Raw genomic sequence first — 22,112 nt, 5'->3', positions numbered from 1 at the left:
TGTAACACTTGCACTAGAGATACCTTTCCCCTCAGAGCTTTACACTTAGATGGACCACACAGCAAAACCTTGCATTAAATACAAAAACAGGGCTGGAGAGACGGCTCAGTGGTTAAAAGCACTTGCTGTTCTGGCCGAGGACCCAGGTTCAGTTCCCACTACTCACATGGTGGCTCACGGCCATCTGTAGTTCTGATTCCAGGGGATCTGACACCCTCTTCTGACCTCCACGGGCAATAAGGCACACATAGGATGCCCAGATATTCATGTAGGCAAAAGACTCATACTCATAAAATAAATGCAGTGATGGTTGCACATGTATACACATATATGACAACTTACTGAACATATTAAGTAAACACAGTTTATTATTATCTGTTAATCACATATAAAACAACAAAGCTGCTGAAATACATTTAATTGCTACATATAAAGATGTTAGGATCTTAATAACACCAAAGGAAGAAATCATCAGCCTGCAGACCAATAAGCATTAAATAAATGATAGCAAAATCTTCTCCTTGGCCCTACCCCACAAAGTCTTACACAACAGTAGCTTTACTAATGAGCTCTGTCATTATCTTCTTAATTCATGTGATAACACTGACATACAGATCCAAACAAAGCAAACATACAGCTTTGGAAGCAATATATAATGGCATTGCTGGAAGCAATATATAATGGCAATCAGGGCATGCCACTCAGTCAGGGAGCCCTCCCACGCACCTCCTGTACCACAGTTCCACACTGCTCTCAGTGAAATGCCAATGGTTATGTTGTTACTCCTGTACCTTTCTTCATGGTTCTAGCTCTCAAACATGTTTCCTAGGGTGCTCCCTCTAGTCTAGTAGGATTGTTTTGCATTTGATGTGTCTTTAGAGCCATGACTACACTGTACTCAGTACCTTGAGTGTCACCCATGGAAGACTCTGGACTCTATCGCCTATAGTCTGTGAGTTTTGCTCTAGGTTGCTCCTCTGCGTCCTCTATTTCCTACTCATCTACAGTTACACATCTACAGTTGGACTTAGGTTCAGTTCTTTTGTCAACAAGAGAGCTGATGCTGCCTCCTGTCACTGAGAGACATAACATCAGCTGACCCGCTCTTGTGACAGTACAGCCAGTTGACCTAGAAACTAATTCATTTGGGTTGCAAGAAAAGTGAGGAGACTGATCAAGATTTTGGAGACTGGGACCAAGGATGTAGCTCAGTGGTAGAGTCTTTGCCTTGTATGTGTAAGGCTCTGGGTTTGATCTCCACTGCTTCAGAGAGGAGGGAGAGAGAGCAAGAGAGGAGAGAGAGAGAATAATATTAGGAGTTAGTCCATTTTAAAGGTGTTAAAAAAATTTATTATCCTCAATTTGGTAGATTAGAAATTTTGGGCATAGCACATTGTGTCTCCACCCAGCAAGACATTAAACTAGCCAGGCACGGGCTTTTAATCCCACCCCTCAGGAGGCAGGGACAGGCAGATCTCTGTGAGCTCCAGACCAGCCAGGCATACATAGTGAGGTCCTGCCTCCCCTTCCCCTTCCAAAAAATGAAACAATACAGAAAGAAAAAGAAATCAGATTCATTTCACTGCTATCATTATCTGACCTAGCATTAAGACTTTTGGTTTTTTTGAGATAGGATACCATGAACCCTGGTTGGCCTCCAACTTGCCAAGGATGATTCTCCTGCCTGCACTTCCCAAGGGCAAAGATTACACATGCACACCACTGTGCCCAGTTATGGGTGGTGTCAGGGATCAAACCCATGGTTTCACACCTGCCAGGCAAACACTCTACCAACTGAGATGCACCTCTGACCAACTGTGACTTATTTTGGATAAACAGAATATGATAGAAACAAAATTGCCTAACTTCTGAAACTAGGCATTGAGAGTCCTGGCAGCTTCTGCCTCCTTCTGCCTGGACTACTGTCCTGAGGTGCTACAAGGTGAGAGCCCTTTACCAGGAAACAGAGACATCCTTCTCTATACCCTCAGGTAACTATTCACCGGACAAGACTGTCAGGGGTGTCATGGCCCTGGTAGAACTGCCACACAGAAGTGTCACAGACCTGTGCTCCCACTGGAGCAGCGAGAATTGTCCAATTCACTTGTGCAGTAGTGAGATGCACAGTTACATATGGTCATCCGCAGGAGTCACGTTTCATACTGTCACATGAGCACAGATCCATTCATTGCTCCTAAGGGAAGGACAGGCTTGGGTCCCGATAAGCTTCTGTTGAAAATATTCTCATCAACCAACCATCAAATTCAACAGCCTGTGTTTGTGCATCTCTGTAATAAGAGGTTGTGTGCACTCTGTTAAATGGGTGGATTCATAGCCAGCAGCATTCTAAATATCTGAGGGGAGCTGCTCCAATAGACTCCTTTTTCTCTATGAGGCCCATCGTTTCTTGCCCTTAACAGCCATGGTAGTCAAGATTCATCACTGCTATGAACAAAGACCTGAGAGAACAATTGAAGGTGAGTAATTATTCATGTTGGCTCCCTGTCTTTGAGGGTTCGGCCTAAGACGGTGGGAAAGGCATGGTGGAGCAGCTCACATTGTGGCAGTGTGTAGCAAACACTGGGAACCCAGGGAGGAGAAAGGGAAAGACATGGTTCTCAAGGACACACCCTCCATGACACATCTCCTCCTGCTAGGCCCCATCCTTCCCCACCTTCCAACACCGTCATATTATGGACACATTTCTGACCCTCATAATCTAATCATCTCTAGACTTGCTCCTCAGAGATGTACCTAAGATCGGCTTCATCCCCTAGGAATTTATTAATGCAAGTTGTCAATCAAAAGGACCCTTCCCATGCTAAGCAACACTTCAGCAATGTGGTTGGGGCCCTTGAAAACCATAAAATCATCAGCAAAATCTACCAAAAAATGTAAGAGAAAAAAAAATGTGGCAGTAGAGATGGAAGACACTGGTTTGCACAGCGATCTGAAAGACACAGAGGAAGCAACATGGCAGTCCATCTTTGCTAGGAGCATGGGCACCAGATGCCCCAATGTCTGCACTGCTCTGTCCACATCTCCAGGAGAATGGTGAAGACAGAAGCACACTCATCTACGTGGCCACTGAGGGGGAAGTGGTGTATCACAAACACATTAGACCCCTCAGGCCTAGTGAAACGCCTATGGTCCCGTCTTTTGCTGGACAGAGTACAACTTCTAATTAGTACCCGAGTCTTACTGTGATCCCACGAGTCCCTGCGATGATGGAAAATACCAGGCTCCGTTAGAAATCACCTACTCCACCCATGTATATTTCAAGCCATTTCTCCAGGTAGCCTGGTTTCATCTTGATGGCCACAAAGTCTGGCCACAGGAAGTGAGCATCGCCTTGTCACTTGCTCCTTGCGACCAGAAACTATATCTCTGAATGTTCTGTCACCTTTTGTAAAGCATAGTAAGTTCAGTAGACCCAACTACCACTCACCTCTTCCTCTGTATCATGTCGTTTAGAGACAAGGGTTGTACCCAGCTACCATGCCCCGTCACCATGGGTCTCCCCCCAACAAGCCCCTGGCTCCCTGTGACCCATGTCTTGTGTGTAGCCCTACACTAGTGCCCGACTTATCTAAAGTAATCCACATATGTTGGCCAGAAAGAGGAAAAATGTGAGCATTGGCACCTCAGGGTGGAACAGAATTCCTATTCCCTATGCCCAGAAATCCCTCCCATACCACAGACCAAAGAACACCCTATCTGGAGTCATAAACTTCTGGGAGCCGGGGATGTGTAATACAAGAAGCTAAGCCTTTGTGTACTCTGTTGAATCTTTCCCTTCATTAAGGCAACCTGGAAAGGAAAATGGGGACAGAGAAATGGGCTGAGAGAAAGGTGTAGGGTGACAAAGGATCCATGAGAATTCATTTAACCATCCACTCATCCATTCATTCCCCAAATGATTCCTGAACTCCTTGCTCTGGCCCAGGAGCTGGAGAACAGAAGATATGCACCAGCTAGAGGGCTTCCCTGGCCCAGAGCAACAAAATGTCAACCTGTGGAGACAGAAAGAAACAGACATGGGGCCTCTAAAGTGCGGGGGACTCCAAAGGCACATTACATGCTGATGTCTGGAATATGTGCTGTGGGACTGATGGGCTCAGACCACCCACCAAACTTAGATGGGACAGACAACCTCCTCCAGGAGACTGAATAACTTCCCCTAATAAACGGGGGCCCGTTTCTCTTTAGAGTATGCTATAAGCAGCCAAATATTCCAGATAAACAAAACTTCAGAGCATATGAGACACATTTATTCAGTTCACATCCGAAATCTAGCCTCTCCAAAACTTAGGGGGGCCCTGGAAGTGGCTGCTAGGGTACTGAGGAAGAGGGTACCAGGCAGGACCGCTCCCAGGAGTCTTACGCAGCAAAAGTTTTGTACTCACAGATGGATTCCCACTGTGGTGTGGGGAAATGCTGCCACCCACAACTGAGCCAGAGGTAGCAGTCCCAGGCCCACAACTCTGCGGGAAATGTGCTGTGCCTCCCTGTCTCTTTGTGAGTGCTCACGGAACTCCCGGTTACTGCAGGGTCTCTGGTAAGAGCTATTAAACCGATTAGGTCTTGCGGCCATTCAACACTGATGATGTCTCTCTCCTCTGTGGATGATCTCCAAGGCCTCCATGAGTTATCTCCCTCCGCTTGGCAGGTCAGATAGTCCTCTATCTGGAAATGGTTCACTCTCCTTCACTCCAGGCAAAGCACGGCCCTTATACACTGGTAACTGAGGCCGATGACCGGAGCACCAGGCTAGGACATTTTGCAAGCCCCAAACTCCCTGTGATGCTCCACTGAGGCAAGGGATTCCGAGTGGAATTTGAAGAAAGAGCATTGGCAGGGAAAGAAGGTCGGAGGAGAAGCCTCGTGGGGGCTCAGGAACAAGAGGACAGTGGACCGAGGGGATCACAGGGTCACCAGGATGCCCAAGTGAAGCGCCAGGCATGTGCTTAAGATGAGGAAGCCTGGTGAGTTCCCATACGAAGCGCGACTCAGTTCTCTGACGATCCAGTCTTTGTAGTAACTCACTTCTGTATAAACGCCAGGAATTCCTTTTCGCCCACAGCCGATGCCCCAGCTGACGATCCCCACCTGCACCCATGTTTCATTAAATTCACAGATCAAGGGCCCCCCAGAATCTCCCTGGAGAAAGAGAAAGAAACAAACAACAGGAATGAAATTGATTAACAGCACAACAGATTCCACCCCAAGGCCCTGGAGAGATTGATACAAACCGAACATGCACCTGCTGGTCCTAAATTTCTATGAGATTTTGGAATTAAATTTTCCTTTAACAAATGAACGGTTCTATTAAAAGAGGTTAAGTGGGGCCTGGAGAGATGGCTCAGAGGTTAAGAGCACTGGCAGCTCTTTCCAGAGGTCCTGAATTCAATTCCCAGCACCCACATGGTAGCTCACATCCATCTCTAGTGTGATCTGATGCCCTATTGGGGAAATTATTAAGGCCACTCCACATAGTTAAAAGAAAGATTTATTTAGTGGGTAACTTACAAATGAAGGGATAGGTAGGTCTCAGGGTCTGGGGAAGGTGTATCGCAGTCCAGTGGTGTTCTCTGGAACTCTGCTCAGTCAACCTCCACCATCTAGGGTCCAGGAACAGAGAGAGCGCTCGCCCATCCAAGTCTCAGGACACCTCCCCTGGCCCCGCCTTGTAGGCGTGACAGTTGCCAGAGTCTCAATGGGGGTTGGAACTTCCAGATCCAAGCTGGAATGGCTACCCACTACATCTCCCCCTTTTTGTCTAAATAAGAAGGTTCTAAACTAGTACAAGACTATATACAAAGGAATGGTTATCAAATATTGTCCAGGAAATAATGGGGGATAATGACATAGATAAGATGGAACTACAACCAATGCAAACAATATCAAGCAAGAAACACATACTAAAATCCAGAGAAGTATAGAGCATAGGTAAATGGCATGCTATAAAGATCATTCCAAAAGGTGTCCTATCCTAAAGAACCTGAATCTAATATTTAATATGTTCTATCTAAGATATTATATATACTAAGTTGTAACTGTAACTGCTAGTCTTCAATGCCCCATTGAGACTCTGGCAACTGTCACGCCTACGAGGCGGGGCCAGGGGAGGCGTCTGGAGACCCGAGACTTGGATGGGCGAGTGCTCTCTCTGTTCCTGGACCCTAGATGGTGGAGGTTGACTGAGCAGAGTTCCAGAGAACACCGCTGGACTGCGATACACCTTCCCCAGACCCCCGCCTCGTAGGCGTGACAGTTGCCTGAGTCTCAATGGGGGTTGGAACTTCCAGATCCAAGCTGGAATGGCTACCCACTACAATGCCCTCTTCTGATAAAAAGGCATGCATGAAGATAGAGCACTCATATACATAAATTAAATAAATAAATCTTTTTTAAAAAAGAGGAAAACTGAATATAAACCAACATAATGTTTCTTTTCTGAAATAATGAGTAAATCACTTACCCCAAGTGCGTGGAATCTCACCCAGAAGGGGCTGAAAACACCGAATTTGAATTGTTGTCTCCCTGATTCACTCCCCACCCCCAGCCACTGCTGTTTCCTCCTGGAAGATCCTGTCAAACTAGCCCAGGAGCTGTGCTGGCTTGCTCTGGCAATCCGTTAGCTTCAATAACAGTACATGGAGGGTCAGGGGCACAGTCCAGGCCCTAATGTCTGGGAATTAGGAAGTTCTGAGGAGAGGCTAGCAGGGCAGAGCAGCAAGGGACCCATGAACTGACCTGGCAGGAATCTCCTCCTCTCTCACTATAGCCACAGACGCTCCCTTCTTGGACTTGGGCAAATAGTTTTCCTGTGCTTTCTCTGAGAATCTCATCACATTGCTCGTAACGAATAATGCTCAGCTCAACCTCCCGAAGCTGTCCTGATGCTCTCCCTAGAGGGAGATAATTTTGGAGAGAGCAGATCTCCATTAAGTAGGAATGACAGGAGTCAGTTGTACCTCCTCTGGGTCTCAATTCCGTGTTCACACATGGGTACCCTCAAAGGCACCAGCTGTCATTCACATCTGACGCTGAAGGAAATGAGAGTGTAAGACAATGGAAAGTCCAAACCAAGGAAGTCAAAGGAAGGACAGCCCAAGTGAGGGCCAAATCTTGTCAGCCTGGGAGGTGACAACAAGCATGTGATATGTTCTCACTAACACTAGTGACAGTGTCCTATGCACCAGGAGAGCATCTTTACTTGCTAGGACACAATCACAAACTCTCAGACAGGTAGTCCACCAAAGTACCAAACTACACTCTTCCCAGTAATAGGAGGACCCTAGAGCAGTGGTTCCCAACCTTCCTGATGCTATGACCCTTGAATCCATTTCCTCATGTTGTGGTGACCCCCAACCATAACATTATTTTCATTGCTATTTCATAACTGTAATTTTGCTACTGTTATGAATCATAATGTAAATATCTGTGTTTTCCCATGGTCTTAGGCGACCCCTGTGAAAGAGTCATCCGATCCCCAAAAGGGTCACAACCTATAGTTTGAGAACTGCTGCCCTACAGACTCACGGCGTTTCCTGGCCTCTCCTCACATACGAGAAGCTCCCTACTACCAAGATAGGTACTTCTAGCTTACACACAGGTCATCTCCCCCTGAACTAGAATCCACTCTGGTGAGTATCCACCATGTTTGGTACCCAAGTCCTCAAGCCCTAGGAAACCAGTAGAAATTCACCAATCGTGGCTCCCTCATAGCATCTTCTCTCTCCCCCTCCCTTATCCACCTGCTAGAAGCTCCAGCTCCCTGCCCCTCCCTTTAGCTTGCAGGCCAGTCCCAGTCTACGAAGCAGTCTGCTCCCTGGTCTGTAGTTGCTGTGGTCTTTGTTTAGGCTCACCTTTTTCAAATGTTCTGCCCCATCCGGTCACCCAGCACTGGGTCCCAGCTTGTACCAAGAAAGCCCTGTCAGGGAGGCAGACAGGCTGGATGGAGACAGTGTAGTTCACAGGGAAGGCCAGCAGAGCAAGGGCAATGTCGTTCACAATGGATCCCATAACAGAGTAATCTTGGTGAACAATGATGTCTTGGACAGGAATGTTGACTGCATTTTTGGACGACAGGTTAATCTCTCCCATCGATACTACATAATTCAGATGGCTGCAAAGAGATCCTGAAGGGTCTACACACTTCCTCTCCACACAGTCGCCCCAGCCCAGCCCCATCCTCCTGAGACAGCCACCAGCTCCTCCCTCTGTTCTAACCATGTTCCCTCCAGGACCCCTAACCACCCCATCCAGCCACCAGTCTGTTCTCCAAGTGTGGTCTCTGCTCAGCATCACCTGGGATTATGTTAGAAATCCAAATGTTCAGGTGTCACCCGAAACTGAATTTTAAAAACAGCAAAACCTACGACTGTCTGTCATCTCCCACGCCCTATAGTTTTAGGTGGGTTCTCTCATTCTGTGGCCCAGGCTGGCCTGGAACTCACTATCTAGACCAAGTTGGCCTTTAACTCCTGGCAATCCTCCTGCCTTAGTCTTCTAAGTGTTGGGATTACAGGCGTGAACCACCACCACCGGCTCCTTTTTTTTCCAAATAGAAAGCAAGAGGGGCAGGCCATAGAACCTGGTCAGGGGCCCAAGCCCAGATCCCCGGGCACTCACCCATACACACAGTGGGCCGCGGTCATCACCCACCATTTGCTGATGAGGGAGCCGCCGCAGATGTGGGAGCTATCCACCTGCAAGCTCACCTGCCAGGGCCACTTCCTCTCTTCGGCAGGCTCTCCGCCAACTATCCTTGAACTTCTGCGGCCACAACCTGGAGCAGGTCGGTGAAGGGAGGAGGGGCTGAGGGGTAAGGCTGTCGCTGCTCCACCACCAGCCAGATCCTTAGAACCTGCAGAACAAGCCGCCCCACCCCCCACCCCGTCCCCGAAAATAACCCCAGGGCAGGTGTGGATCCCTAAGACTCATCAGGGTCAGAGCCCAACCCCACATCCAAGGACCCAGGATCCTCCTGGACGTCAGGGTCCCATCCCCGTAGGTCCAGGCTAGTTCTCTGCGGCAAACCATGGCCCAGAAACCTCACCTGCAGTGGTTGGGATCCATGTTGGAAACCGTTCCCGTGACAGAGTCATGGTTGGAAAAGAGTGATCGGGAGTAAATGCCACTGAGTTAGGGGACATCACGCCCCCCGCAGGCTGGGGGGCCTGCGAGGTCTCAGGCATCCCTGTGAGGGGCTTCTCCCAGGGGCGTGCACCCAGGCCATCGATGCCATCCCCCAAGGGGAGAGGAGCAAGAGACAGCATCCCTGGAACCATCCGGGCCTCGCCCAATTGTGTCTGAAGCAGCAAGAACCTGGCCAAGAGGCCCAGGGAGGAGCTGCCTGGTAAGGCCATACCACCACGAAGGCCTCGGCCTCTATCTCTGAGCCTCCTCATGGCAGTTACCGAGGCTGCGCACAGTTCTGGGAGGAACCGGTTCCATCACGCGCCTGCTTTCAGGCCCGACTTTGGCGCATCATCCCCTTCCCAGCTGACCCACGGGACAGGGCGTGACCCAGACAGAGTGGCTAGCCTGGGCCCCTGGCCATAGAGAACCCCTGCTTAGGAGCCCCAAATTCACGTAGAAGCATCCATGATGCAAGGATGCACAACGGAGCTTCTCGGGCTTGACCAGGCCTTTCCCCAATTCTCCCTTCCCTGGTGATCTGTAATCAAAAGTAAAACTCCTTAGCAGAGATGTGGCGCCTAATGTTACTAACCATTGCATCAGGGTGGACGCTACCACCTTTTTGAAAAGTCAACGCCCACAAGATCTTCAAGACCCACTAGGCATATCAGCACAACACAAATTAAAACCACAGTGAGACATCAGTGCAAGTTTATCGGGCTTTCCAAAACAAACCCGTAACAACCTCAAATGCTGACAGTGGTGCCGAGATACCGCCTGTCCACGCACTGTGGTGGGAATGTAAGTACAACTACTCTGGAAAGCACACTGGCTGTTTATTATACAATAAAAAATGCAATTACCATACACTTCAGTACTTATATTCCTGGATATTTATCCCAAAGAAATAAGGATTTATGTTCTATTAACCCGTATAAACGCTTATAGTATTAATATCTTCGTTCATCAAAATCAACAGCTCAAAATAACACAGCAGTAAAACTCTTTGCCTTCCCCACAACATACATGTTCTAATCCCTGGAACTTATGAGCATGTTACTTTACTCGGCCCCTGGCAAATGGAATGGATTAAATTAAAGGCTCTTGACACAAGAAGGTTATCTGAACTATCCAGGTGGGCCCACTGTAATCACAAGCTTTTTTATTTATTCACAAGACAGTTGAAATCAAGAGAAGAGATGTCAGGAAGGGGATGGGAGGGGAGAAGTTGTTAATGCTTCACCGTGGTCTTTAAAGGATGAGGAAGGGGTTACAAATCTAGGGATGAAGGTGCCTCTAGAAACTGGAGCCAGAAAGCAAATAAATCCCCCCACCCCCTCAGGCCGGGCGGCGGTGGTGGCGCATGCCTTTAATCCCAGTACTCGGGAGGCGGAGGCAGGTGGATCTCTATGAGTTTGAGGCCAGCCTGGACTATAGAGTGAGTTCCAGGAAAGGCTCCAAAGCTACACAGAGAAACTCTGTCTCGAAAAAGAAAAAACAAACAAACAAACAAAAATTCCCCTCTTGCCAAGGGTGGCACACGCCTTTGACCCCAGCATTCAGCAGAGGCAGGCGATCTCTGAGTTCAAGGCTAGCCTGGTCTACAGGGCAAATTCCAGGGCAGCCAGGGCTATTACACAGAGAAACCTCAACTCAAAAAAAAAAAGAAAAAAGAAAAAAGAAAAAGAAAACAAAACTCTCCTCCTCTGTCTCCAGAAGGAAACAAGTCAGCTAACTTTGGTTTTAGCACCTGTGACCTCCGGAATTGCAAACTGCACTTGGGTTGTTTCAAGCCACTAAAGTGGTGGTAATTTGTTACAGCTATCCAAAGAAATCACTGCAAACCCAGATATCCTCCAGGGAGTGAACAGATAGACAGCCTTAGGTTCACACGGTTAAACCTGAGACCAGTGAGGAGAAAACACCCCATCCACAACTGTCCAATTAAAGCAAGCTGTGTTTTGGGGCGTGCCTGGGACTGGCCAGCCAGCTGTCTCACCCTAAATTGGGATTTGAGAGACTAGGCCCTGCGGGCCCCTTGAGATCTCTTTTGTAGGAGAGATAAGGAGGTGTTGACAGGGGCGAGAGAGCTGGCCGTTACACACTGTCAGAAAGACAGAGAAAGGGAAGAGAGGAGGGTAAGGGAGTACATCATGGGGATGGGTGGAAAGTTTCGTGTAGACTGAAAAGCATGTTTTGCAGTTGACATCAGATCTAAGAAACAGGAACTCATTCCCCTTCCCCCCTCTCTCTTTTTTGGGGTGTCTGTTTGTTTTTTGTTTGTTTGTTTGCTTCTCTGTGTAGCCCTGGCTGTCCTAGAACTTGATCTGTAGACCAGGCTGGCCTCAGACTCACAGAGATCCTCCTGCCTCTGCCTCCAGAATTCTGGGATTAAAGGCATTGGCCACCAGGCTCAAGAACTTATTCTTCATTACAAATAGAAATCTTAACTTGCAAGGACTTAACACAGGACAAACAGGAACTTTTCTTTAACTATAAGCAGAACCCCTAACCTGCAAAATACATTGTTTGTGTTCTGGCTTCCCACTAACTTGCAGATATATTGTTCCTGCTCTGATCTCACAGTACCACGAAGTGTTACTGAGCAATTGGAATGAACTGGTGAGGAGAAAGGAGAGCTGAGAGGGAGACAGATGAGAGAAATGAAAGTTTGATCTAATCACAATACATCATATCAATCAATGTATGAAATTATCAAAAACAAATTTAAAATATGCATTCTAGTCCAGTTCCATGGGTGCTCCTCTGCCATTGGTTCACAGTTCATGCACTTCCACTGGTTTGGCTATTTGTCCCTGTGCTTCCTCCAACCATGGTCTCAACTTCTCTCGCTCATACAATCCCTCCTTTCTCCAGCCGATTGGACTCCCAGAGCTCTACCTGGGGCTTGGCCATGGATCTCAGAATCCGCTTCCATCAGACACTGGATGAGAGTTCTATCATGACAGCCAGAGTTTTCGGCCATCCGATCACCAGAGCAGGTCAGCTCAGGCACTCTCTCGACCATTGCCAGTAGTCCACAGTGGAGGTATCTTTGTGGATTTCTGGGGACCTCTCTAGCACTCTGCTTCTTCCTATTCCCCCTGGGGTCTTCATTCATCATAGTGTCTCCCTCTCCGTTCTCCCACTCTGCTCCTGATCTAGCTGGGACCTCCCTCTTCCCTAAGCTCTCTTTCCCCCGACCCTTGCTCTCCATTACCCCACCCCACCCCCAGTTTGCTCATGTAGATCTCATCTATTTCTCTCTGGATAAGTGAGACAGTTGATTAGCTTGAACTGTTTGGGAGGCCCCCAGGCAGTGGAGCCAGGACCTGTCCTTAGTGCATGGGCTGGCTTTTTGGAGCCTGGGGCCTATGCTGGGACACTTTGCTCAGCCTTGGTGTAGGGAGGAAGGGACTGGACCTGCCTTGGCTGAGTCTGCCAGCCTGGGCTGACTCCCCAGGGGGAGACCTTGCCTTGGAGGAGGTGGGAGTGGGGGGTGGATTGGGGGGAGGGCTGGGGGGGGGGAGGAGAAAGGACAGGGGAATCCGTGGCTGATATATGAAATTAAGTTAATTATAAAATAAAAATACTATAAAAAAGAAAGGAAGGAAGGAAGGAAGGAAGAAAGAAAGAAAGAAAGAAAGAAAGAAAGAAAGAAAGAAAGAAAGAAAGAGAGAAAGAGAGAAAGAAAGGCATAAATTTCTAAGATGATCAGAATATGGCCAAACTCATATAATTAAAATTTATACTTTTCTCCATGTTACTTACAGTTCACTACCAAAACAGATTTGTGGGATTCTATGGTTTTCTTTCTGAATATTATTTTTCTTTGATGCTGTTTTATTTGGTAATGGTATTCTAAAGCTTTAGATCTCATCAAATAACTACTATACAGAAAGAAACAAATAAAAATACTAAAAATAATAATAATAAAATATACATTCTGCAGTTTTTCCTCTGCTAATTCATATTGCTAATACTTCTTAATGTTTTGTTGACTAGTCTCTCAGTTGTCCAAAATTTGCTGCTTTTTCACGATTTCCAAAAATATCGAATGACTACTGAACACTGTGAACATGACATTGCTGACTACCTGGATTGAATTGTCTTTCCTTTAAGAATGTTGAAATCTAGGCCGGGCGGTGGTGGCGCACGTCTTTAATCCCAGCACTCGGGAGGCAGAGCCAGGCGGATCTCTGTGAGTTCAAGGCCAGCCTGGGCTACCAAGTGAGCTCCAGGAAAGGCACAAAGCTACGCAGAGAAACCCTGTCTCGAAAAACCAAAAAAAAAAAAAAAAGAATGTTGAAATCTAGCAGACACCTGGACTCTCAGATCTACTTGAGGTGATTTTTTTTTCTTTGTGTGACCTGTGCCACACATAATCCCAACTGTGTTCTCTTCTAAAAGATAACCTCCTAGGGGTTGGGGAGATGGCTAAGCACTTGCCATATAAGTGCAACCCCCAAAACCCATATAAAAAAACCACAGACACTTCAGTGCATGCCTACAATCCCAAAACTTCAGAGGCAGAGATAGGAGGACCTCTCAGGATTGTTGGCTAGCCAATCTAGCCAAATTGGTGAGCTCCAAGTTCAGGGAGAGATCCTGTCTCAAAACACAAAGTGGAGAGTGATTGAAGAAAACATCCAACATTGACTTCTGGCCAGTGTGCATGCAGGCCCAAGTGCATAGACACAAATACATATACACTAAAAATAAAATATGGCCCTTTAAAAATGTATAAGTCAAGCCAGATGGTGGTGTATGCATTTAATACCAGCACTCAGGAGGTAGAGGCAGGCGGATCTCTGAGTTCAAGGCCAGCCTGGTCTACATAGCAAATTGCAGGACAGCCAGGATTATTACGCAGAGAAACCCTGTCTTGAAAAAAACACACAAAAAATTATAAATGAAGCTAGGTATGATAGCACATGCCTATAATACCAGCACTTGGAAGATGGAAGCAAAGAGATTAGAAGTTCAAGGCCATCCTTGGATACATAGCAAGTTGAAGGCCATGTGAGACCTTTTCCTAAAACAAAACAAAAGTGTAAATATAATTCTTACCATAAGCCTATGCAGAATCAGGCAATTTACTTCCCTTTCTTCCTTTTTCATTTTGAAACAGGTTCTCAACTCACCCCTCCCAAGTGCTCAGACTGTAGGCACATACCAATAGGCTGTCTTTGAAAAACAAAAACAGTAGGTGCCATGTCGGGCGGTGAAGGTGGCAAAAAGAAGCCCCTGAAACAGCCCAAGAAGCAGGCCAAGGAGATGGACGAGGAAGATAAGGCTTTCAAGCAGAAACAGAAGGAGGGGCAGAAGAAACCCGAGGAGCTAAAAGCCAAGGCCATGGGCAAGGGACCCCTGGCCACAGGTGGAATTAAGAAATCTGGCAAAAAGTAAGCTGTTCCTCATATCTGAGATGACGGTGAGCCTCTTCCATTCCTATTTAAACATCTGGATTCCCTGCCATAACATCTTTACCACCTACAGCTAGAATGAAGTGTTACCCTGGAGCCTGCTAAACATCTGGATTCCCTACTATAACATCTTTGCCACTATAGTTAGAATGAAATGTTATCCCGGAGCCTGTTGTACATTGTAATAAACTTTTGTAAAAAAAAAAAAAAAATTATAATAATAAATAATACAATGGCTCATTGTCTCTAGTGTTCAGCAATTCCTACCTCAGCTGTGAATTTAAAGTAAACTCAGTCCGAAATCCTACCAGAGCTGTTTCATCTCTGTTGTACTCTGAATTCTGTATCACTTTGAATTAATTAAACCAACTCATTAAAAAAATAAAAAAACAAAAAAAGCCCCTTATTTACTTGTGTGTGTGTGTGTGTGTGTGTGTGTGTGTGTGTGTGTCTTGGGGTATGTGAGGTGCACAGTTGTGGAGGTCAGAGGACAACTTGCAGGAGTCAGTTCTCTCCTTCCACCACATGGTTCCCAGGGATCCAACCGTGCAGTCAGGCCTGGCAGCATGCACCTTGGCCTGCTGAGCTGTCTCACTGGCCCAGCCTGTGTCCTGAAATGCAGAGGAGCCACGGTCTGCCAACGCTCAGGTCTCCAGTATCAACCTGAAGCCATCAGGCCTGTAGCCACCTCCAGCTCCAATCTCCCACTATTTATGATATCACTCTCTTCCATTGGATTTTCCCTGTGCCATCTGAAAACTGCCCATTCATAGAAAGCCAGTGTTACCCTAAGACTTGTTTCTCTTCTTTCCCAGAGTGCAGTCCTCTGATGTCTGAAAATGTATTTATTTTATGCTGTCCACTTTTTTTCTCTTATGTTTTATGTGTATGAATGTTTTTCCTGCACATATGTATATACACCACATGCTTGTCTAGACCCAGAGGAGGTCAGACAAGGGCATCAGATGCCCTGGAACTGGGGCTACAGATGGTCATGAGTCTCCATGTGGGTTCTGGGAATGAACCTGGGTCCTCTGGAAGAGTAGCCAGTGCTCTTAATGGCTGAGTCATCTCTCCAGTCCGTTCTTCTTTTTCTTTTTTCTTTGTTTAGAGGCTGGGGGCAGAGGCGGGTATTGAGACAGGAATCTTTATGTAACCCTGGCTGGCCTGGAACTTGCTCTGTAGACCAGGCAGGCTTTGAACTCACAAAGATTCCCATGTCTCTGCATTCCGAGTGCTGGGATTAAAGGTGTGCCATGATGCTAGGCTTCCTTCTTTTTTTTTAAAGACAGCATCTCACTAAAAAGTTCAGGCTGGAGCTGGAAAGATGACTGAGCAGTTAGGAGCACTGACTGCTGTTCCATAGGACCAGGGTTCAATTCCCGGGACCCATTTAGCAGCTCACAACTGTCTGTAACTCCAGTTACAGGGGACCGGACACCCATGGAAAACACCAAAGCACATATATAGACATATATACACACATACATACACACACACACACACACACACACACACACACATACATGTTAAGGCTAGCCTTAAGCTTAAAACAGCCTGGCTCTCTCAATCCTGCCTCTACCTCTGGGGTACTGGAATTACAAGTATGAACTACCCTATCACATACAACTCTTTATTTATTTATTTTTCATTTATAACCACTCACCACACCTGGATTCTTATGATTTTAACAACAAATGAGTTTATTTTTTATTTATTTTTTTTTTTTTTTTGGTTTTTCGTGACAGGGTTTCTCTGTGTAGCTTTGCGCCTTTCCTGGAACTCACTTGGTAGCCCAGGCTGGCCTCGAACTCACAGAGATCCGCCTGGCTCTGCCTCCCGAGTGCTGGGATTAAAGGCGTGCGCCACCACCGCCCGGCGAGTTTATTATTTTTTATTGTTAAGTAGTATTGCCTTGTTTGATAGACACTTGGTTTCTCCAGATTCTGGTAATTCTAAGTATGTAGCAGGATTTAGAGGCTGGCATTGTGACTTCTGCAGATGCCATATGGAAAACTGTAAACAGGACAAGAGCTTGGCATCTCTGCCTTCTTTTTTGTGTGTCTCTTCTGTTACCTTAAACTTTGGGTCAGATTCCTTCTCAGGTCTATATGTAGACTTGTCGACCACTTAAGAACATCGTATCTATAAAAAGTAATAATCTAGGTTTGCATAATGCTAAATTTAACCTGCTTCCTCATGCCCTTCAAGACTGAAAGCAGACAGGTTAGAGTTACTAAGATCTGTCAAGATCCTGGGACTCAAAGCCTTCCATGTAGATTACCCCTCAGTGAGTCATCTGGACAGGAACAAGGTTCACCCCCTCAAAACAACCATTCTGGCCAGGCGGTGGTGGCGCACGCCTTTAATCCCGGCACTCAGGAGGCAGAGGCAGGCGGATCTCTGTTCAAGGCCAGCCTGGGCTACCAAGTGAGTTCCAGGAAAGGCGCAAAGCTACGCAGAGAAACCCTGTCTCAAAAAACCAAAAAAAAAAAAAAAAAAAAAAAACAACAACAACAACCATTCTGTTATGGAAACTAAACTCTCCAGCAAACTGCCTTCTCAAATGACTTTCCCCACAGATGGACCTTGAAGAACCAGACCTAAAATGAAGGTCAGCTAACCCCAGTGTGACCAAGGCTGCTTAACTATGAGTTCTTTTCTTTATTTTTAAACCATGTGTGTGTGTGTGTGTGTGTGTGTGTGTGTGTGTGCATGTGTGCACGTGGGCGCACACTTGCAGAGTCCAGGAGAGGGTGTTGGGTCTCCTGGGGCAGGAATTACAGGTGGATGTGAACCACCCAGGGTAGGTGCTGGTAACTACATACCGATCCTCTCTCTGTAATAGCAGTAAGCACTCTTAACTGCAGAGCCATCTCTCCAGCCTCAACTGTGTCTTGTGGTGATAATTTATCTGTGTCCCCCAATAAAATTTATCTGAGGATCAGAGGATAAAGGTCAGCCACTATTAGTAAAAACAGAAGTGTGCAATGTTAGCACATGCCCTTAATCTGTCTGGATCTCTCTGTGTTCAAGGCCATACTAGGGAACAGAGCCAAGCATGGTGACACACGCCTTTAATCCCAGTACCAACCATAGAGACCTGGAGGTCTGTACAGACAGGCACTGACAAGGAAGTGAGGTAGTTGGGCTAAGAGCCAATGAGAGGGCTGAACAGCAAGGCAATAAAGGCGTGGGTAAGACAGGAAGTAACTTGCACTTTAGAAGCTGCGGCGTGGTGAGGTAAGGTTAGCTGGTGGTTCTTCTGATCCTCTGGTCTCTGTCAGATTTTCACCCCTATTTCTGGCTCCGTGTTTTTTTATTTAATAAGACCTCTTAGAAATTCGTCTACAGTGTCTACACCATTATTACTTTGTTCCTTCCCCTAAATCATTTTGGACCTTATTAGCCCCTAAAGGAAGACTAGGACGGTAGTCTCCCTGTTGCTGGAGTGACCACCCTGAACTATTTCTTGTTTCACTATCACCCGCATCTCGGGTTGGACTCTCACAATAGACAGCAGAGCCTGGGCTGTTGACATCTCAAGCCAGGCCTCTGTCCGAGACCTTCAATAACAAGACTCATAAACGTCACTCATTCATCACTGGGGCCGTTTTATTTCCATCTGTGGTTTGTTTGCTTTCATCTTCTCATAAATGGGTTTCAGAGAGGAGCCCATCTTAATTTTGATCAGTGTATCTGCTTTCTCTTGTATTGTGCAGACTTTAAAATTTTTAGTGCGTGCCCCCCACACTCAATCTTATCAAAGGTCAACTTGCAGGGGTTACTTCTCTCCAAGTGGGTCTGCCCGTGGCCATGTCAGAGGAGCAGCAGATGGCAACCGACTTCAGGGCACCGATCCACCAGGAAACAAAACCCTGACGGGTGAGTCCCAGATAAGCAGAGCCCGAGAGCCTCGGCCCCAGAATGTTTTTTGCTACTGCTGTGTCTTTGCGTGTTTGCCGCCGCTGCCAATTTTCTCTAGTATCTGGCATGGTGTGAATGGGTGTGGGGAGATAGATCCCCACTGTCCTTAATGCAGCGTGATCATCTCTTGGAAATATCCCGTTCTCCTGGGCATTTTTACCTGTGGATTATTATAAAGATGATTTCCTCCTAAGCTGTTCTGTTTAACTGAAGCAATGATTTTATACAATAATAGTGTTAGTTTAAATAGGATTTTGACTCTCGCTTGCAGAGCTCCAGCCGAAGGAGAAGGCGGGTAAATAAGGAGGTGCCCATACCATGGCTCGTACAAAGCAGACTGCCCGCAAATCCACCAGTGGTAAAGCACCCAGGAAACAACTGGCTACTAAAGCCGCTCGCAAGAGTGCGCCCTCTACTGGAGGGGTGAAGAGATCTGACCGTTACAGGCCTAGTACTGTGGCACTCCGTGAAATCAGACGTTATCAGAAGTCCACTGAACTTCTGATTCGTAAGCTCCCCTTCCAGCGTCTGGTGCGAGAAATTGCTCAAGACTTCAAAACAGATCTGCGCTTCCAGAGTGCAGCTATTGGTGCTTTGCAGGAGGCGAGTGAGGCCTATCTGATTGGCCTTTTTGAAGATACCAACCTGTGTGCTATGCATGCCAAATGTGTAACAATTATGCCAAAAGATATCCAGCTAGCACGCCGCATACGTGGAGAACGTGCTTAAGAGTCAACTATGAGGGCAAACATTTCATTCTCAAACATTTTTTCCCTCTTCTTCCTGTTATCAGTAGTTCTGAATGTTAGATATTTTTTCCATGGGATCAAAAGGCACCGAAGTATATGATTGCGAGTGAAAAAATAGGGGACAGAAATCAGGTATTGGCAGTTTTTCCATTTTCATTTGTGTGTGAATTATTTTTATTTTTTTTGGGGGGGGGCGGGGGTTTCGAGACAGGGTTTCTCTGTGTAGCTTTGCGCCTTTCATGGGACTCACTTGGTAGCCCAGGCTGGCCTCGAACTCAGAGATTTGCCTGGCTCTGCCTCCCGAGCGCTGGGATTAAAGGCGTGCGCCACCACCGCCCGGCTTGTGTGTGAATTTTTAATATAAATGCAAGATGTAAAGCATTAATGCAAGCAAAATGTTTCAGTGAACACATTTCAACAGTTCAACTTTATAACAATGATAAATAAACCTGTTAAAAATTTTCTGGACAATGCCAGCACTTGGATTTTTTTAAAATAAGTAAATTTCTTATTGATGGCAACTAAATGGTGTTCGTAGCATTTTTATCATATAGTAGATTCCATCCATTCACTATACTTTTCTAACTGAGTTGTCCTACATGCAAGTACATGTTTTTAATGTTGTCTGTCTTCTGTGCTGTTCCTGTAAGTTTGCTATTAAAATACATTAAACTATTAAATAAATAAATAAGATTTTGATGATTAAGGGTTTTTAATAAACATAGTAAGGGATTATGATAGAGGTCAGTTTAGTGGAAAAGTTAACACAGGTAAAGGTAGGACAAAATGTTGCCCCTGCCTCTGATAAAGCAGAGGCCGCAGAGGATAAAAATAAAACAAGGAAGAGTCACACAGCTAGAACACGTGATTTCTATTGAGGAGCCGTATAGACTGTGGCTTAAGTTCATGATTAAGAAAAACAGTTGATCCGGGCGGTGGTGGCGCACACCTTTAATCCCAGCACTCGGAGGCAGAGCCAGGCAAATCTCTGTGAGTTCGAGGCCAGCCTGGGCTACCAAGTGAGTTCCAGGAAAGGCGCAAAGCTACACAGAGAAACCCTGACTCAAAAAAAAAAAAAAAAAAAAAAAAAAAAAGAAAAGAAAAGAAAAAGAAAGAAAGAAAGAAAGAAAAGAAAAACAGTTGAGTCCCAGTAGCCCAGCCAGCTTAAATTCTTTTAACTTTAATGTTGGGACATGTGTTCACAGGTTTCGGGGTGCATCATAGCTGAAACAAAGCCTTGGAAATAACTTAAGGTTAGACTAAGGTGTTTTTGTCAAATAGCTTTGAGGTGAAAAACCCAAGAAGACAATCTAAAGTTTTAGAAAGGCACATAGCTGAGTGTGGGACTCTTAGGTCAGGGATCAAAAACAAGCAGCCCAATTATTATTATACCTTTCTTGTTAGGATGTGTTGGTGACCAAAGGTGATGATTCCTTGTACCCATTTCTAACCTCAGCTTCCTGGTATAAAAAACTGTTGATGAGTGAGTATACACCCCAAGGATTTAAAATAGAGCTGACTTATTGTTTTTCATATATAAAAGTTTATATTTGTGATTCTTCTAAGATTTCTTATAAGATTACCTTTTGAGATAAATAATAAAATGATTGGTCCCTTTGTTGCAACCACAAAATGCAGCCTGCCAGCCAAAGAACTGGCTGAGAAGAATACCTGCTTGCTCACACTCTGTTAATCTGTAACAAGTTGATTGGACATGAGTGTATGTGGGTTCTTGGAACAACTTGATTTTCACCTGTAACACGTAAAATGTTTACTCATGTAAGGGATATGGAAAACATACTGTTTTTTACTTGTATTCACTATAATCACTCACTTGAAAAATAAAATGTAACCACATTGTAGTTTTTATATTGCTTGAAAGATTTTGCTGGGGAATATAAGCTGTAAGGCAAAACATAAGAAAGTTAGAAGGAAAACATCAGGAATGAAAGAAGGAAATCACCAGGAAAGATGTAGAGAAAAAAATTACAAAGAAGAATAAAGAAAAGGTCAGAAGGAAACCATTGAGAGAGTGTGTGTCTTTTCCCTTACCCCCTCAGATAAAAAAAGTCTTAGTTCATCAGCTCCATGCACTGCTGGAGGCTGGTCCTCACGGCAGCAGTCTGGGTCCCAGGCATGAAACTCGGGCCATCAGGCTTGGTAACAGGTACCTTTGCCCACAGAGCCATCTTGCCAGCCAGTGCTCATATTTTTTATGCCCTGTATAAAAGGTCTTTGCTTACCCAAGAACCACAGATTTTTTTTCTTTTTTTTTTGGTTTTTTCGAGACAGGGTTTCTCTGTGTAGCTTTGCGCCTTTCCTGGAGCTCACTTGGTAGCCCAGGCTGGCCTCGAACTCACCGAGATCCGCCTGCCTCTGCCTCCCGAGTGCTGGGATTAAAGGCGTGTGCCACCACGCCCGGCTCAGATTTTTTTTTCTTTTAGCCCTCTTCTAGGTTCTTATAGATTTGTGGTTTATATTGAGTTCTATAATTTATTTTGAATTAATAGAATGAAATATCTATACATTGCAAGGTGAAGAGCAAAAGTCATTTTCTCTTTCTTTCTTTCTCTCTTTCTTTCTTTCTTTCTTTCTTTTTTTTTTTTTTTTTTTTTTTGACAGGGCTTTTCTGTGTAGCTTTGGCTGTCCTGGAACTCATTCTGTGGACCAGGCTGGCCTGGAATTAACAGAGATCTGTCTGTCTCTGCCTCCCAAGTGCTAGGATTAAAGGCTTGTGCCACCACTGCCAGGCACTAAAGGCCATTTTTCTAACACTTTATTTTTTTGTGATGCTAGGTATTGAACCAAGGTCCTCATGCACACTAGACAAGAGCTCCACCGTACTGAGGTACACTCCTAGACC

General features: G+C 45.8%; 2 protein-coding genes and 1 pseudogene across 6 annotated transcripts; 2 read left to right on the top strand and 1 right to left on the bottom strand.

Annotated features, from left to right (window-relative positions):
* Window positions 1-4,249: 4,249 nt before the first annotated feature.
* LOC102906379 (serine protease 44) lies at window positions 4,250-9,495 on the bottom strand. Of its 5 annotated transcripts, none has more exons than XM_042281772.2 (5): window positions 9,065-9,495; window positions 8,671-8,794; window positions 7,872-8,131; window positions 6,757-6,911; window positions 4,250-5,160 (listed from the first exon to the last, which is right to left on the bottom strand). In XM_042281772.2, exons 1-5 carry the CDS (start codon window positions 9,414-9,416, stop codon window positions 4,924-4,926), a joined length of 1,128 nt encoding a protein of 375 aa, XP_042137706.1. In that variant the 5' UTR covers window positions 9,417-9,495; the 3' UTR covers window positions 4,250-4,923. The 5 variants fall into 5 exon arrangements, with proteins under 5 accessions (XP_042137706.1, XP_006975598.3, XP_042137707.1 ...); XM_006975536.4 differs by having other exon boundaries at window positions 8,638-8,794; window positions 9,065-9,478; XM_042281773.2 differs by having other exon boundaries at window positions 7,872-7,936; window positions 8,638-8,794; window positions 9,065-9,464.
* Window positions 9,496-14,334: 4,839 nt separating this feature from the next.
* LOC121830997 (translation machinery-associated protein 7 pseudogene) lies at window positions 14,335-14,880 on the top strand (annotated as a pseudogene).
* A 2,961-nt stretch (window positions 14,881-17,841) lies between these two features.
* Window positions 17,842-19,412, top strand: LOC102927699 (histone H3.3A-like). The gene is made up of 2 exons (XM_006975521.4): window positions 17,842-18,458; window positions 18,772-19,412. The coding sequence occupies exon 2, from the start codon at window positions 18,819-18,821 to the stop codon at window positions 19,227-19,229; it is 411 nt and encodes a 136-aa protein (XP_006975583.1). The 5' UTR covers window positions 17,842-18,458; window positions 18,772-18,818; the 3' UTR covers window positions 19,230-19,412.
* Window positions 19,413-22,112: the final 2,700 nt, after the last annotated feature.

Source organism: Peromyscus maniculatus, chromosome 7 (genome assembly GCF_049852395.1).
Source record: "Peromyscus maniculatus bairdii isolate BWxNUB_F1_BW_parent chromosome 7, HU_Pman_BW_mat_3.1, whole genome shotgun sequence".
In the NCBI taxonomy this organism is placed as follows: domain Eukaryota; kingdom Metazoa; phylum Chordata; class Mammalia; order Rodentia; family Cricetidae; genus Peromyscus; species Peromyscus maniculatus.
This window is presented reverse-complemented; position numbering and strand designations above follow the sequence as displayed.